At 38.2% G+C, this 17,165-nt stretch overlaps 2 protein-coding genes and 7 non-coding genes across 9 annotated transcripts in view; 5 read left to right on the top strand and 4 right to left on the bottom strand.

Annotated features, from left to right (window-relative positions):
- Positions 1 to 17,165, bottom strand: part of LOC141381809 (uncharacterized) — a 705,874-nt gene that overhangs the window by 486,816 nt on the left and 201,893 nt on the right. The window lies entirely within an intron of this gene.
- On the top strand, positions 1,181 to 6,782 carry LOC101885087 (uncharacterized). The gene is made up of 9 exons (XM_021470892.3): positions 1,181 to 1,404; positions 1,966 to 2,097; positions 2,457 to 2,540; positions 3,068 to 3,558; positions 3,677 to 4,004; positions 4,122 to 4,923; positions 5,020 to 5,229; positions 5,694 to 6,091; positions 6,271 to 6,782. The coding sequence occupies exons 1-9, from the start codon at positions 1,201 to 1,203 to the stop codon at positions 6,631 to 6,633; spliced, it is 3,012 nt and encodes a 1,003-aa protein (XP_021326567.2). The 5' UTR covers positions 1,181 to 1,200; the 3' UTR covers positions 6,634 to 6,782.
- Positions 9,395 to 9,467, top strand: trnam-cau (transfer RNA methionine (anticodon CAU)). The gene has a single exon. It is a non-coding gene; the product is annotated as a tRNA-Met (tRNA).
- Positions 10,315 to 10,397, bottom strand: trnal-cag (transfer RNA leucine (anticodon CAG)). Its single transcript has one exon. It is a non-coding gene; the product is annotated as a tRNA-Leu (tRNA).
- On the top strand, positions 10,492 to 10,564 carry trnam-cau (transfer RNA methionine (anticodon CAU)). Its single transcript has one exon. It is a non-coding gene; the product is annotated as a tRNA-Met (tRNA).
- Positions 11,170 to 11,252, bottom strand: trnal-cag (transfer RNA leucine (anticodon CAG)). The gene has a single exon. It is a non-coding gene; the product is annotated as a tRNA-Leu (tRNA).
- Positions 11,347 to 11,419, top strand: trnam-cau (transfer RNA methionine (anticodon CAU)). The gene has a single exon. It is a non-coding gene; the product is annotated as a tRNA-Met (tRNA).
- On the bottom strand, positions 12,025 to 12,107 carry trnal-caa (transfer RNA leucine (anticodon CAA)). Its single transcript has one exon. It is a non-coding gene; the product is annotated as a tRNA-Leu (tRNA).
- On the top strand, positions 12,202 to 12,274 carry trnam-cau (transfer RNA methionine (anticodon CAU)). The gene has a single exon. It is a non-coding gene; the product is annotated as a tRNA-Met (tRNA).

Genomic DNA, 17,165 nt, shown 5'->3' with positions numbered 1-17,165 from the left:
CTCGTTGCAGCGCTTCAACATTTGCATCCAATCGCGGACCGGAATTCTCAACATTTTCAACATTTGACCAATCAGAGTCGAGACAATGTTGAAGCCGGGGGGTAGGAACTGTTCCAAGAATCACCGCTAGGTGTGCAGTCAAACAGGTTAGTCAGATGTCAATCAATTTTCTGAACTGAGCCGAAGGTACACGTAGGAATGACGCGGTCCTCTGGAGGCGGGTCAGAGGTCAAAAAAGTTCATTGACCATCAGTGATATTCAACGAACAGCATCATTCGACAGAGCACAGCATCGTTTTGCTTACAGTAAAGGATTTTTTCCGATAGTGATTTCTTAAAAAAGGTAGGAAAAACTACACAATTGCACGAATTAATGTTTTAGTGTGTTGTATTTCAAATTTGGATACTTTAATTCAAAACCGTTTAATTTATAGGATGAAAATGTCTGAAAAATCTCATAAAGCCATGTCAGACGCTGACTGGATTTCACGTCTGAAAAAGTTTGCCAGCACAGGAGTTTGGCCATCAAATGAGGGCAACAGGCCAGCTCCTCAACAAAAAAAGTGGCATGAGATTTATCAAAGGGTGTGTATTTCATTTACATGATATAACGTTTGCTGAAATTTGCTTAACAGAGTAACTTTAACTTGTTAGGCTTCAGTACATTCAGTACAGTATCTGTGTAAAACATGTCATACTTGTTTTTAAATATTAAAGTGTTTTAAATTGCATGTATTTTGAGATTTACGTCGAATAATTTAGTAAGTTTGACCGTTTATGAGAGAGATCTGAAAAGGTGGGGGAAGGGATTATGAGTACAGTATACAGCATGTGGTTTTAAGGCCTGAAATGTTCCTGTCCAGTTCCTTTTATTCTTCTTTTCGTTTTTGGAGATACAAACTGTACGATTACATATTAGACAAATATTAAACACATTCTAGAAACAGTGGTAAATTAATTTACAGAGCTATTGTGTGCTTTATTAAGGGAGTCATTGAGTAAAAAATCTTATTTAGTTATAAAAGTTTTTTTGTATTGTATAAAATTATTTAATATATTTTTCATGATTTTTTCAGATTGAGAAATGCCCATTGCAATCTCGTGGGCAGAGGACTTTGCTTGGAGGTGTGCTAAAATGCACATGTGGTTTTCACACTCAAAAGGTACATTTTTTAATCAATAAGTGTTTATTTTACTAGAATGCCTTTCCTTTTTTATGATTATATGTATTTTTGTGATTATTTTCAGCAGAGTACTGCTTCTGCTGCTCCAGCACAAACGGTGCAACAACCTGCCCCTACTGTACCTGCTCAGGAGGTGATGGAGACGAGACAACTTGAGGCCCAGCCCCAGCCCCCGTCTACTCCATCAGTGGCATCAAAGATTTCACCGCAATTGTCAATGGTACATTTTTTTAAAAATCAAAAGAAATGACATTTTCAGTGTTTCAAGTGTTCAAGGTGTTCAAAGTTCAGTTCAAAGTTCAAACATAGGAGAGAAAAGAACAAAAAGCAATAAAAAAAGTTGAGGTGTTGCTAGAGACCTGCTTAAAATAAATTGAGTAAATTAGTTTAAATTAGGTGGTAGTTTCTAATTGCTTGAAATGTAATGTGATATACACTAATGTTCAAAAAAATTATTATTGTTTAAATATAAAAGCTTAATATTAATCATATATAACAAGAATTCTATTGTGTTTGATTTGCTCATAAATTAAATCGATTTTATTTGATTTGAATTGTTTGAATAAATTATTCTTTATTTATTTAATTTGCCTATATTATTATTTCACATTATTCCAGTTTTTACTAAATATTAGAACAAATTAATGTAGCCTTGATAAACATATTTAAAACATTAAAAAAATACATTGAGCAGATCGCAAACCTTTGAACAGTAGTGTACATTTCGCCATTGTGAACACAGTGTTTTTAATGAAATGCTTTTTGTCTTGCCCTTTTTGAGTTCACCAAACCAAGATTTTCCAGATCCCACATTGCTGCAGCAAAGCCAAATCTTAGTGTGGCTAGAAGACCATCACAGGCTGATGTCCAGCCCAGTTCAGCAGTGTGTAGTGCTTCTACACCAAGCACGGCTGTAAGTATTGTCATAATCCACATAGCTTTCTTAGAGAATTAGGTATAAGCATTTTTTTATACGTAAATTCGTATTTTTGTTAAGTACAGTCACATTAAATCTCAATAAAACATCTCTGTAGTATTCTTTTAGTGCATAAAAACATATATATTAAAAATAAGCACCATTCTTTAAACTTTTTGTTCTGCATAGAAGCGCTGTGACAAAATTTTACAGTTTAGCAGCAATCATTCATTCCCAATGTATTTTATACATTAATGTTCAAATAAAGTAATGGTTGCAAAAAATTCTGATTAGTTAATGTTACTTATAGATATATATTTACAAAATGCACTTTGTTATACTGCTTGTTTGTACAGACTCAGGACCTTCAAGTTTCTGCCCCCGTCCTCACATCCACTGCGGCAGTGACCAGTTCCACAGAGCCGTCCAGCATTGTCTCAGTAAGTAATTTCATATTTTCTGTCCAAAAAAAAGGTAATTTGGTTTGCATATTTGCTGCTCCAGCTGAATTCACACAAAGTGGTTTTAAGACCAGCCAATTAAATTGACTTGATGTTAATTAACTAAGCTTGATATTAATTAACTAAGCTTGATATATGTATAAATGTTAACAAAATAAAGAGAGGAAAAAATAAAGCAAAGAATCACAAAAATTACGCCTTCTGTTGTTGATATTTTATGTTCACAGTAGTAAAAGAAAAGAAAATGGATGGAAAAGAAGTAGAAAGGAAAAAGAGAAATAACTATATTGGAAAATACTTTTGCTTCTTTAAAGAAAATGTTTATTGGTGAAATTCTATTAATGATTTTTGGAATTGAAATACATAATAAGGTATTTAAAAACAATCACTTAAAATCAAAGATATTTAGATTATAATCATGATAACATCATGTGAGGATACTCACTCAAATATGTAAGGTGCATTTACATTACCAGACTAAAGGTTTGATCTATTTTCCTTCACAGACTGCACCTTCTGGGTCATTGTTGCAAGCTCCATCAGCTGTTCCACTTCCGCGCCTTTGGGCTGAAACCTTGCCACCAGAGGACCACAAGTGGATTGCCAGCAGGCTTTTTAAAATGGGGTCCAAAGGAAAGCCAGAGCTTCGAGACAACCTCCAGCTCTGGTATTACCCTCCACAGCCTGCACTTACATACAATCAGGCTCCAGCTCCAGACAGATTTTTCTGTCATTCACTTTTGCTGTGGATGCCATACAAGCTGTGGAGGGTCAAAGTCCTTTGCCCTAATCCTGCATGTGGACAGCATCAGCTGACAGGTGGAGGTCTGCACAAAAGGGCACGGCAGGTTCTGGACATCGACAGGATGTACAACATGGTTACAGAAACCCTCATCTGTACCAAGTGCAAAGCCTCGCATGTGTCCTGGAGTCAGACTGTCTTGCAGCAGCTGGATCTTGGCCATCGCTCAGAGTTTCGGGTCATTCTCACACAGAAGTGAGTAATTGAACACCTTTATTCCTCGTGGAGTTGTTAACCTATCATCACACATATATGAAAATACTTTACAAATTATATATATGTATGTTTATATTAATATTCTTCTGTTCCTAAGGTACGCCTGTGATATAAGAGTCATTCGCCTACTGCGTGAGCGTGGACTAGGCAACAGCCCCACAAGGGTCATCAAACAACTGAAGGAAAACCACAGTGAAGAGTGGCTCCAGCGTCTGGCCCGCTACACCACTCAGTGTGTGGATTTCCTCAGTGGACCTGGGGTGTTGCCGATCACCTTCCAGGAGCCCCCAGCACCTACAGTTGTGCCAAGCGGCAAGTGGCTCCTCACTGTCTACAGCCAGGACATCTTGACAAGGTTGAATGAAATCCATGCCAGGATAACATCGACCCATGGGTCCATCTTGAAGATGGATTCAACTAAAAAGGTTAGTGGATATTCATCAATTTAAAATTTCTTTATTATATTCCAGCATTGGTAAAAACCCTTTGTGTAGTCTGCTTGATCTGACGATACACCATGGTTCTTCTCTTGTCTAATCTAGATCACAAAAAAGCTGGCCGGGACAGCAAGAGGAACAGGACTCTGGCTCACCTCTGTTGGCAATGAGTTTGGTCAGGTGCTGATAAGTGTGCTCACTGCCCAGGAAGGAGCAGGACTGGACAGGATGGTGGATGGGCTGGTCAGAAGATACCAGGAGGCTGGTGTGGATCCACCTGCTGTTTTGTATGTGGACTGTGGGTGCTGCACTGATGTGGGTGAGACCAAACTCAAAGCCAGGTTTAGAGGATGGCCGGAGTTGACTGTGAAATTGGACATCTGGCACTTTATGCGCAGGATTGCTGTGGGATGTACAACTGATGCTCATCAACTGTATCCCATCTTCATGTCACGGATCTCTGCGTGCATTTTTGAATGGGATGCGGCTGATGTTTCTTTGCTACGCCAAGCAAAGCGAGCACTGTTGATGTCCCAAGGTTGGCCTGCGTTGACAGATGCTGATGTCAACAAGCATCTCACCAGGGAGGAGCTGGCTCTCCATTGCCGGAGGAGGACCCGTGGGGAGGAGACTACCATCCTTTTACTTGAACAGCTTCTTACTGAGCTCATGAGCAACAAGGGCAATGACTCGCTGGGCGTTCCTCTTTTAGACAAGGAAAGGATGGAGCACATCTGGAGTGTCCAAAAAAAGCATATAAAATGCATTCAGGACCCCCCTGGTGTCGTGCTCTATACTGAAACGGGGAGCATAACCAAGGGAGATGTTCTGCTATGGACCTACAGATGTGCCAGGGGCTCCACGTCTCTCGAGTCCTTTCATTTACACCTTAATCGTTTCATCCCAGGTATGATTCTGCACAAACATTGTGTAAAAACGCATTAAATGTCTTTGTGTGTTTGTTTTTTAATTAAGTCCTAAACATTGTTTTTAATATTTACAGGGTACAGCGCAAATAGTCTGAACTTTCAGATTTATTTGCTGGAGGGACTAAACAGGTGGAACCAGGACCGGGAGGCTGCTTCCTTGGCATCTGAACCATCAGCTTTACGCAGCTACACAGGGGAACTTGTTCACTGTGTAAACTGCAACTTTGAAAAGCTGTTTGGGAGAAATATGGTGCCCAACTTTTGTCCGCCTGCATGTTACACTGGTAAGAGATTTTGCTATTGTTAATAAACCTGCAATTTCTGTGTTCTCTCCATCTACTGTATCCAGTTTGATACAGTAGGTCAATGTTCATGAGCTTTGTGCTGTGAAATCTTTACTTGTCTTTAAATATTTGTATGAACAAATGTATTGTTTTATGACTATTTACTGAAGTAAAGCAAGATACAAAATTATTATTACATTATTATTACATGTCATTATCAAACATAATGCTACAAGCTTTGAGGGAAATTTATTTGTACATTTCTCTGTCTTCGTTGTATTTCCATTGCATTTCATTAGATGTTTTGTCCAGAATATTTATTATGTTTTGGATCTCTGATTAAAATGTATGTTTTTGTTTGTTTCTTCCTTGACGTTGAGCTTTTAAAACTACTTGCTACTTCAACACCCAATCAAACATGGCTCTTAAAATTTGTTTATTTATGTTTCATTTATTTTTTTCAGGAGAGCTCATTGGAGTGCAGTATCTGTTCCAGCAGACTGGTCAGGTACTGCAGAACATAAACCCAGACTGTGAGCAGACTGCTGAGCTCATTGAGGATCTCAATGTGGATGAGCGAGAAGAAGATGAGGGCTTCTGTGACATCAGTGAGGATCACACTATTGTTGATCCGGAGGCTGCTCTGTCACCATCCCCCTCCACATTGAGATCGGGTTCCTCCACTGCAGTCACCTGCAGTGTCGCTTCTTTGCCAGTCTCCACATGCCCTGCACTGGTCCCTGACCCACCTGAGCAGCCTGAAGAACCAATATCACCTGTGCCCTTAGAGCCAGAAGAGGCTACGGAAGATGATGACGAAGATAATGATGATGACGACGATGATGATGGTGATGAAGATACTGTAAGTCCCACTAATTTCTGTCTTTACAGTGATCTAGAATAATTTTAAAATAAAGTGTAAAGTCAAACACGCATCAGGTTTATTTCCGTAGTGCAGCTTCAACATGATAACAGAAACAATTATGGAATTATGCATTGAAAAATTTAATATGCTATTTTATTTTGTTATGCTTTCATTAGGCTGTTGACTACCAAAATATTCCGGGCTTCCAGCATGTGGACAGGCTGGCTGAATATCTGGTTGAGCTTCGGACCCACAAAAGCCTCAGCCTCACCAACCAGGAGGCCAACGAGATCATTGGTCTTTGGCAAAGCCTGCATGACCAAGACAAGAAGCGGGTGGTGTATGCAGCTCGACACCAGAAGCGACTGCTGAGTGGGCGATTTAAAACACCCAAGAAGCCCACTCACACCCCTGGCGTGGAGAGCACTACCAGATGTGTGCTGGGTGCAAGCAGTGCTCCTGCTCAGTGGCCTGACTGTTGCCGTCTTGTGGAGACCATCTTTATTAGGCTTTGTACCATCCACCCTAGTCCCAAGTGAAAAGGCAAGGGAACCCTTTCAAGATGGTCTCTGATCCTGCAAGACTACCGCAGGATTAGGCAACTCGTACTGGGCAACAGCTTGGTAATGGGAGGTACATCCATGCAGCTGGTTGAGGTAAACCAGAATAGTGGTTTAATAACAGACAGAAGAAACAGGAGCTGTCTGTGTGGCTTCAGGGTATTCAGTTGCCTCAACACCTCCCAGAAGCCCAGGAGCCTCTCCCAGTTGCCAAAAGTCTTCGGAAAGAGCCAGACCAACCAGGAGAGCAGCACCAGTATGTGTTGCCAGAGAGCACAGCAGGTCAGGCAAGGCAGAGGCAGACATCTGTTGGACGACCCCCACTCAGACCCAAGGCACCAGTACAGACCCAGGTCATATTTACACCACCGGCACCTGGAGCATCGCTGCAGATGGTACACAACATATACATCCCAGCTACACCAGGGTACCAGGGTATGCCGATGTTTCAGGGTGTACCAATGTTCCAGGCTGTGCCAATGGTCCAGGGAATCCCTATGGCCCAGGGTATCCCGATGATGCAAGGAGTGCAGATGGCCCAGGGTATCCCAATGGTGCAGGGGATGCCACTCAGACAGCCACCACTTCAGCCAACAATGTCCAGTACCAGCTCACAGCCTGCTGCATCACCGTCCACATCTGGAGCCATTCCCAAAAGACCGTACCGTAGAACTGTTCAAGCGAACACTTGTAAAAAGTGTGGGCAGTTCAAAACAAATGCCACAGGCCATAGCCAACTCAGGGGCAGGGTGTACTGCCCACAGACTGAAACTTTAACTAAAGAAGAGTGGCTGGAGGAAATGAAAAGGACCAACCCAAAATAATGTGTTTGTTTGTTTGTGTATGTATATAGTGTAATAGTTCTTCAGTTTATTCAATTTCACTTGCTGTTAGTTTATATTTTTATTTAACATTTTCTTTAAATAGTGTATTTATTTTGTTGACATTTTATTTAACTTTTATATTATTTATGTGTGTGTGTGTGTATAGTGTTTACAGTTTATAACCATAATAATTCAATTTATTCTATTTCACTTGTTTTTTTGCACATTTTACTTTTTAATAATTTATTTTGTTAACATTTTATTTAACTTATTTATTATTTATATATGTGTGTGTATTTATATAGTTTATAACCATAATAGTTCTACAGTTTATTCTATTTCACTTGTTGTTGGTTTCTATTTTATTGCGCATTTTATTTAAATAGTGTATTTATTTTGTTAACATTTTATTTAATTTATTATTTATATGTGTGTGTGTGTGTGTGTGTGTGTGTGTGTGTGTGTGTGTGTGTGTGTGTGTACAAAGTGTATTAAGTTTACAACCATAATAGATCTTCAATTTATACTATTTCACTTGTTGGTTTCTATTTTATTTCACATTTTATAAAAATAATTTATTTTGTTAACATTTTATTTAACTGTTTATTATTTATGTGTATGTCTATAGTTTATACACTTTATAACCATAATAGTTCTTCAATTACCTTGTTTGATTCTGTTTTATTGCACTTTTTATTTAAAGTTTATTTATTTTGTTGACATTTTATTTAACTTATTTATTATTTATATGTGTGTGTATGTATAAAGTGTATACAGGTTACAACCATAATAGTTAAATTTATTCTATTTCACTTATTGTTGGTTTCTAAATTTATTTAACATTTTATTTAATTTGTTAATTTTGTATTTATTCTGTTAATATTTAACATTTAATTTTTAAGAATTTTTATTCCATGTTCACTACTGTTTTGTTGACCATTGTTAAATAAATATTGCATTAATAAATGTCCTTGACTTTTAAGTCCACTTTGTGTCGGTTTCTGTTTGTATTTAACGTTTTATTAACATTGTTTATTTATATTGTTAATACTGTATTATTAATAACTAATTTATTATTTTTACATTTTCTACTCTATATTCATTACTGTTCTGTTGACAATTGTTAGATAAATAATGCATATATAAATAACTGACTACTTGACTTTTAATTCCATATACACTATGCACACTATATACACACACACATATATATATATATATATATATATATATATATATATATATATATATATATATATATATATATGTGTGTGTGTGTGTGTGTGTACACTATATACTCTATGACATTTCTATAGATCATTTGTACATCAAAATACAGAACAATAATAACCATAAGCATAACAATGCTACAACAACTACTAAATAGTGACACATTCAAGTTAGTATGCTTTATTTTTAATGAAAGAATGTCAAAAAACACAAGAATAAAGCGCTTAGGCATATTTTATTTACCTTGGAGCATTACACATTTAAACAGTTAGTTTATTGAGTAATAATTAACCAATAACAATAAAGCGTCTTTAGCTGGATTCGAACCCCGGCCTTGGTGAGCACCTGCAATAGAAATCAATGTATCTAAAATTGCGTTGTTTTAACACAGAACAGTATCACTGTGCGTGACATAAACCAGGTGCAGGGAAGGCGTGTCCGGGAAGCTTAGAATTCACCCTTTCCTTTCATCATTTCTTCCCCCTCTTCTTCCCTTTTTCTCTTTCTTTCTTCCCCCCTTTCTTCCCCTTCTTTGTTGGACGATTGTTCCCCAGCTTGAACACAGCGCCTTAGACCGCTCGGCCATTCTGACATGCTTGCCTGACTTAAGCTGTCTCCTGGGAACCACTCCGCAGCACCGTGACATGGAAGCTGGTGTTTTCCAGTTTGCCCAGCTCCAACAGTCTGCCTCGTTGGCGCAGTAGGCAGCGCGTCAGTCTCATAATCTGAAGGTCGAGAGTTCGAGCCTCACACGGGGCAAGGTGCTACTTTTTGGCACTTGGAAGCGCTTAGATGACTGGCCAGCATTTTTTATTCCCTTCCGTGTGGATCATGCTTCCCCGGGGCAAAAAAAGCCAAGTGGTGCTCACTGCAGAGCCATTTGAGGAGAGGTGAGCTCCAGAGAGGGGGAGCTTAAGCTTGAGCTCCACCTTTTTTGCACTTCTTCTACGAGTGATGTCACTGGGGGTAGGGTTAGGGGTGGGGTTGGTGTACGCATTAAAACAGCTTACAGGAGGAGGAGCGACAGCTCATGCTCCCCCTCTCTGGAGCTCATCTCTCCTCAAATGGCTCTGCAGCGAGCACCCTCTCAAAAAAGCTACAGCTCCTCTGGAGGCCAGGTGGTGTGAAGTTCCAAGAACATTTCCTGAGTCTGAAGCAATGATGGTAAGATGCTCCCATTCCTATCACGGTGTCGCTTGACGTTCGGTGTGGATCTGTCAAATGTCATGAATTAACGTTGTGCGAGGATTTGACGAAAAGTCCTGCGAATCCCATTGCCTTAAAAATCAACGGCATCCCAGGACATTCCACTACATGGCATTCCAAGACAGTACTTTTGATCCCCTTTTGGTTCACTTGCATTAAAGCCCTCGTCCATTGTTTTGTTCACATGCTTTTCCGAGTTTTTGTGGACAATACCTTGATTGCAAACGCCTTAAAACCTACAGTCTAAAGAGCCTATTAAGGTTGCCAGGGACACTGCTACGCTGCATAAACTTTGGCACAACGAGATTGATGCGGTGCTTTGTCAGTGTTACTGTATCACTCGGACATGGTGCCAGAGAGTTAAAGACTTGAGCCTGAACGCGTAGCCAAAGATTAGGTTTGTCAGAAGTGGGATTCGAACCCACGCCTCCAGAGGAGACTGCGACCTGAACGCAGCGCCTTAGACCGCTCGGCCATCCTGACATGCTTGCCTGACCTAAGCTGTCTCCTGGGAGCCACTCCGCAGCACCGTGACATGGAAGCTGGTGTTTCCAAGTTTGCCCAGGTCCAACAGTCTACCTCGTTGGCGCAGTAGGCAGCGCGTCAGTCTCATAATCTGAAGGTCGTGAGTTCGAGCCTCACACGGGGCAAGGTGCTACCTTTTGGCACTTGGAAGCGCTTAGATGACTGGCCAGCATTTTTTATTCCTGTCCGTGTGGATCATGCTTCCCCGGGGCAAAAAAAGCTACAGCTCCTCTGGAGGCCAGGTGGTGTGAAGTTCCAAGAACATTTCCTGAGTCTGAAGCAATGATGGTAAGATGCTCCCATTCCTATCACGGTGTCGCTTGACGTTCGGCGTGGATCTGTCAAATGTCATGAATTAACGTTGTGCGAGGATTTGACGAAAAGTCCTGCGAATCCCATTGCCTTAAAAATCAACGGCATCCCAGGACATTCCACTACATGGCATTCCAAGACAGTACTTTTGATCCCCTTTTGGTTCACTTGCATTAAAGCCCTCGTCCATTGTTTTGTTCACATGCTTTTCCGAGTTTTTGTGGACAATACCTTGATTGCAAACGCCTTAAAACCTACAGTCTAAAGAGCCTATTAAGGTTGCCAGGGACACTGCTACGCTGCATAAACTTTGGCACAACGAGATTGATGCGGTGCTTTGTCAGTGTTACTGTATCACTCGGACATGGTGCCAGAGAGTTAAAGACTTGAGCCTGAACGCGTAGCCAAAGATTAGGTTTGTCAGAAGTGGGATTCGAACCCACGCCTCCAGAGGAGACTGCGACCTGAACGCAGCGCCTTAGACCGCTCGGCCATCCTGACATGCTTGCCTGACCTAAGCTGTCTCCTGGGAGCCACTCCGCAGCACCCTGACATGGAAGCTGGTGTTTCCAAGTTTGCCCAGGTCCAACAGTCTGCCTCGTTGGCGCAGTAGGCAGCGCGTCAGTCTCATAATCTGAAGGTCGTGAGTTCGAGCCTCACACGGGGCAAGGTGCTACCTTTTGGCACTTGGAAGCGCTTAGATGACAGGCCAGCATTTTTTATTCCTTTCCGTGTGGATCATGCTTCCCCGGGGCAAAAAAAGCTACAGCTCCTCTGGAGGCCAGGTGGTGTGAAGTTCCAAGAACATTTCCTGAGTCTGAAGCAATGATGGTAAGATGCTCCCATTCCTATCACGGTGTCGCTTGACGTTCGGCGTGGATCTGTCAAATGTCATGAATTAACGTTGTGCGAGGATTTGACGAAAAGTCCTGCGAATCCCATTGCCTTAAAAATCAACGGCATCCCAGGACATTCCACTACATGGCATTCCAAGACAGTACTTTTGATCCCCTTTTGGTTCACTTGCATTAAAGCCCTCGTCCATTGTTTTGTTCACATGCTTTTCCGAGTTTTTGTGGACAATACCTTGATTGCAAACGCCTTAAAACCTACAGTCTAAAGAGCCTATTAAGGTTGCCAGGGACACTGCTACGCTGCATGAACTTTGGCACAACGAGATTGATGCGGTGCTTTGTCAGTGTTACTGTATCACTCGGACATGGTGCCAGAGAGTTAAAGACTTGAGCCTGAACGCGTAGCCAAAGATTAGGTTTGTCAGAAGTGGGATTCGAACCCACGCTTCCAGGTGAGACTGCGACCTGAACGCAGCGCCTTAGACCGCTCGGCCATCCTGACATGCTTGCCTGACCTAAGCTGTCTCCTGGGAGCCACTCCGCAGCACCGTGACATGGAAGCTGGTGTTTCCAAGTTTGCCCAGGTCAAACAGTCTGCCTCGTTGGCGCAGTAGGCAGCGCGTCAGTCTCATAATCTGAAGGTCGTGAGTTCGAGCCTCACACGGGGCAAGGTGCTACCTTTTGGCACTTGGAAGCGCTTAGATGACTGGCCAGCATTTTTTATTCCTTTCCGTGTGGATCATGCTTCCCCGGGGCAAAAAAAGCTACAGCTCCTCTGGAGGCCAGGTGGTGTGAAGTTCCAAGAACATTTCCTGAGTCTGAAGCAATGATGGTAAGATGCTCCCATTCCTATCACGGTGTCGCTTGACGTTCGGCGTGGATCTGTCAAATGTCATGAATTAACGTTGTGCGAGGATTTGACGAAAAGTCCTGCGAATCCCATTGCCTTAAAAATCAACGGCATCCCAGGACATTCCACTACATGGCATTCCAAGACAGTACTTTTGATCCCCTTTTGGTTCACTTGCATTAAAGCCCTCGTCCATTGTTTTGTTCACATGCTTTTCCGAGTTTTTGTGGACAATACCTTGATTGCAAACGCCTTAAAACCTACAGTCTAAAGAGCCTATTAAGGTTGCCAGGGACACTGCTACGCTGCATAAACTTTGGCACAACGAGATTGATGCGGTGCTTTGTCAGTGTTACTGTATCACTCGGACATGGTAAAATCACTCGGACATGGTAAAAGACTTGAGCCTGAACGCGTAGCCAAAGATTAGGTTTGTCAGAAGTGGGATTTGAACCCACGCCTCCAGAGGAGACTGCGACCTGAACGCAGCGCCTTTTTTTTTTTTTTTCTTTATTAAAAAATACATCATCAACAATCATGACATTTATACATACAAATATTTAAAAGATAAAATATTTAAAAATCTCTAGGTAAGAAAACTTCAAAACCAGTCCAAGTTTGTACAATATATGGATTATTTTTTGTAATACATTTTTCAAAAATGTCCATCTTTTCATACATTTTGCAATAGTCATATATAACCATTATTTCCTCAGTCACAATCTGTTTGTACAACAAAACCAATGGAATTTCTTTTTTCTTTTGTTTCATAATATTTCTTCTTTTCCATATTGTATACCTTGCAAGAGTCAACATATAATTAAGAGCAAACTTATTTTTTGTTTTCCCATTAAAACCAAATAAAAACAGTGTATCCCATTCTTCTAAAATAATGTTTTCATCATACAGAAAATTACATACCATTGTTTTCAACATCTTCATAAAATCACTCAACTTTTTACAATTTAAAAATAGGTGTAACACGCCTTCCTTTTTTTCCAAACACACTTTACACAAATCATCTTGTGATACCCCAATCTTTTTAAAGATGATCTCTGTCATTATGCAGTTGTGTCTTAACATAAAATCAAAGTTTTCCAATGCTAGACTTTTTAAAATTGATCTTACATTTTTCCATATACTTGAAGTATCAAAGTTTTCAAATAACTTTTCCCAAAATTCTCTTGATTTAGGTTTTTTAAACACAGTATTACACAAACATGTATAAAACATCTTGATAGGACAATCATTGATACTAATTTTATCTTCATCCATTTTTAAAAAAACTTTTATTTTTCTATTTTCTGTTTCTTTTTCATTCTCTTCAATAGTTTTGATCCAGTGATCTGGTAATGCTAATCTTAACTTCTTGTATTGATCTTCAATTTTTTCTTTATCATCTACATCTTCTATTTCCTCCAGTGTATCTATTATTGCTTGAGTCGGTAAAAACCCAGGTTTTATTTCATATAAAATGTCTTTTACTTGTCTAAAACCCACTGCATACCAGTTCTCATAAAACATTTGCTTTTTGCTTTTATTGTTCTGATTTAAAAATAGGGGTTGCTGTAAATAAAGTTTTCTCCCTTCAATCTCAGTTCGTATATTATTATAAAAGCATTTCCATGTTCTCAACAACTCTTTATAAAACTCAGGAATATTTTCTATCATGCGGTCTTTAAATGCCATCCATAAGAAATCATCTCCTATTTGTCCACATTTATTAATAAAATAACTCACTATGCTTTTCCATGGAATATTGTCTTCATTTAAAAACTTTTTTAATGTTTTAATTCTCATGCTTTTTATTCTTATCCATGGATCTATAAGTCCTAGTCCTCCCTCATCCACCTTTCCAATTATAGTGTTATATGCAATTTTAGATGGTTTATCATCCCATAAAAACTTTAAAATCATAGTTTTTATTTTCTTATACACCCACGTAGGTAGACTAACAACACTTAAAACATACCACATCTTAGATAGAAAAAGAGAATTTAATACCAGTACTTCTCCTTTTAAAAACAATACTCTCTGTTTCCAAAAACATAATCTTTTTTCCATTTTATTTATAAGTTCATCCCAAATTATTTCTCTAGTTTTAATTCATATGCCAGTGTAATGCCTAAGATCTTTATGTAATTTTTTTGTTCTTTATATTCCCAATTTCCTTGTGGAACGTCTACTTTTCCCATCTTCATATATTCAGTTTTTTCTTTGTTTACTTTTGCTCCCGATCCTCGACAATATTTATCAAATATTTCCATAGCTTTTCCAACACTTTTAAAATCTTTTAAAAATAGAGTGGTATCATCAGCATACTGAAAAATCTTCTGTTCTGTTCTATTGATTTCTATTTTAAACCCTTTAATTTCCTTTTCTCCATTTATAGCTAAGCCTAATGGTTCAGCAACTAATGTGTATAATAACGCTGATAAAGGACATCCTTGTCTTATAGATCTAGAAATCTCAATGTAGTCGGTTAAAAATCCATTTATTTTAAAACAACTAAAAATATCTGTATGAAAACATTTTATCCACTTAATAAAATTCTCACCAAAGCCAAATTTCTGTATTATGTCAAATAAATAGCTATGCTCAACTCTATCAAAAGCCTTTTCTAGATCTATGCTGAATAAAAATCCTTCATCTTTTTTTTCTTTTATGTACCAGATTAAATCTCTGATGCTTGTTACTGTGTCTGCTATATCTCTTCCTATAACACCATAAGCCTGGTTAGTAGTAATAAGAGTGGGAACTATCTTTTTAAGTCTGTTTGCTAAAATGTTTGCTAATATTTTATAATCTGTATTAAGCATACTTAAAGGTCTATAATTTTGTAAATCATCTTTATCACCTTTATTTTTATAGATTATTTTAATCATTCCTTTCTTCATACTCTCACTCAACTGTCCTTTTTTAAAAATAGCAATAAAAAGATCTTTTAAAATTGGAATTAAAACATCTTTAAAAGTCTTATAAAATTCGGATGACAAACCATCTAAACCAGGGCTTTTCCCATTACTTAATTGTGTTATAGCTTCATTGATCTCATCTTCAGTTATATCACTATCACACAGTTTTTTATCCTCTTCACTTACTTTAACCTTTATTTGATTTAATAAAAAATCCTTATCTTCTTCATGAACTCCTTTTGCTTTAAACAAAGTTCCATAGAAATCTTTAACTGTTCTTAAAATACTTTCTTTATCTTTGACAGTTTTCTCTTTTGTTGAGAGATTCTTTATCAAATCTGCTTTTTGTCGTGTTTTTTCTAGATCATAAAAGAACTTTGTACTTCTTTCTCCTTCCACTGTATTTTTCATCTTGCTTCTTATTCTAGCTCCCATACATTTTTCCTCTTCTAATTTTTTCAGTTTCTCTTCTAATATCACTATTCTCCTAATATCCATATTTCCTTCTGTTATCTTTTCCATTTCATTCTCCCATTCTTTATTTAATTGTCTTTCTTTAGCTCTTTTGGCTTTCTGCATTTTCTTTGAACATTCTATTGAAAATCTTTTGGCCTCTAATTTTACATTGTCCCACCACACACTTATTTCATCATCATATAACTCGTTATTTACACTATTAATAATAATGTTTTCCATTTCAATTTTATAAAAATCATTGTTTAAAAGCTCTGTATTAAACACCCATACACCTGGTCCTCTTTCAACTCCACTGAAATCCATCATTACATACAGAAAATCATGGTCACTACAGCTAAAAATCTTGTAAAAAATATTTGAAATAAAAGATTCTAAATTTCTTGTACATAAAACATAGTCTAATCTGCTTTGTTTTAAAACTGTATTCACCCACTGCCTTCTTGAATATTCTCTTTTGGCTCTATTTCTCTCTCTCCATACATCTACATATTTATGTTTTTCAATCATGTGTTTCAGTTCTCTTCTTCCAACATCTGCTCTATACACCATATGATCATCTACATCTATTCTTTCTAAAACAGTATTAAAATCTCCTAAAACAATAACATTATTCCATCCACTCATTAAAACACTTAGATCTTTAAAAAAAGTTACTCTTTCTAAGTCTTCATTTGGAGCATGTATATTACATATTGTTATTTCTTCATCCTTATTCATAATTTTAATAGTTAAAATCCTTCCATAATTATCTTTAAATAAAACATCAAATGTATATCCTATTCCCCTTCTAATTAGTATTGCCATGCCTTTTTTCTTATTTGGGTCATTATTATACAATATTTTCCCATCCCAACATTTTTTTAAATCATTAACAATGTTTTCATTCCATCCAGTCTCTTGTATACATATAACATCACATTTTTCTGTTAAAGCAATTACATTTTCAAACTTCACTTTGGATGACAGCCCTCTTACATTAATTGAAACCAAACATAAGTTGTTCATTAGAAATATAAAAGAAAACAAGCCATCCAAGCAAAAGAAAATCCAAATTAAACAAACCATCAATCATTTGTAGTCTTTTTTATGATCTAAAATCTTAGATCAGTTCTGTCAGTTTTTAGTTTTGCTTTTGCTTCCTTTCGTAATTTCTGTTTCTTGAGCACTTGCTGAATATTCAATTGTACAGTTTTTCTGCGTCTTCTGTTTATGCTGTCTATTGTTCTGTCTTTAGTCCCAATATTTATTTCTTCATTATCATCATCATCGCTTACCTCTTCCTCAATTCTGCTTTCTGTATTTTCACCTGCTGCTCCTT

Source organism: Danio rerio, chromosome 4 (assembly GCF_049306965.1).
Source record: "Danio rerio strain Tuebingen ecotype United States chromosome 4, GRCz12tu, whole genome shotgun sequence".
Taxonomy (NCBI): domain Eukaryota; kingdom Metazoa; phylum Chordata; class Actinopteri; order Cypriniformes; family Danionidae; genus Danio; species Danio rerio.
This window is presented reverse-complemented; position numbering and strand designations above follow the sequence as displayed.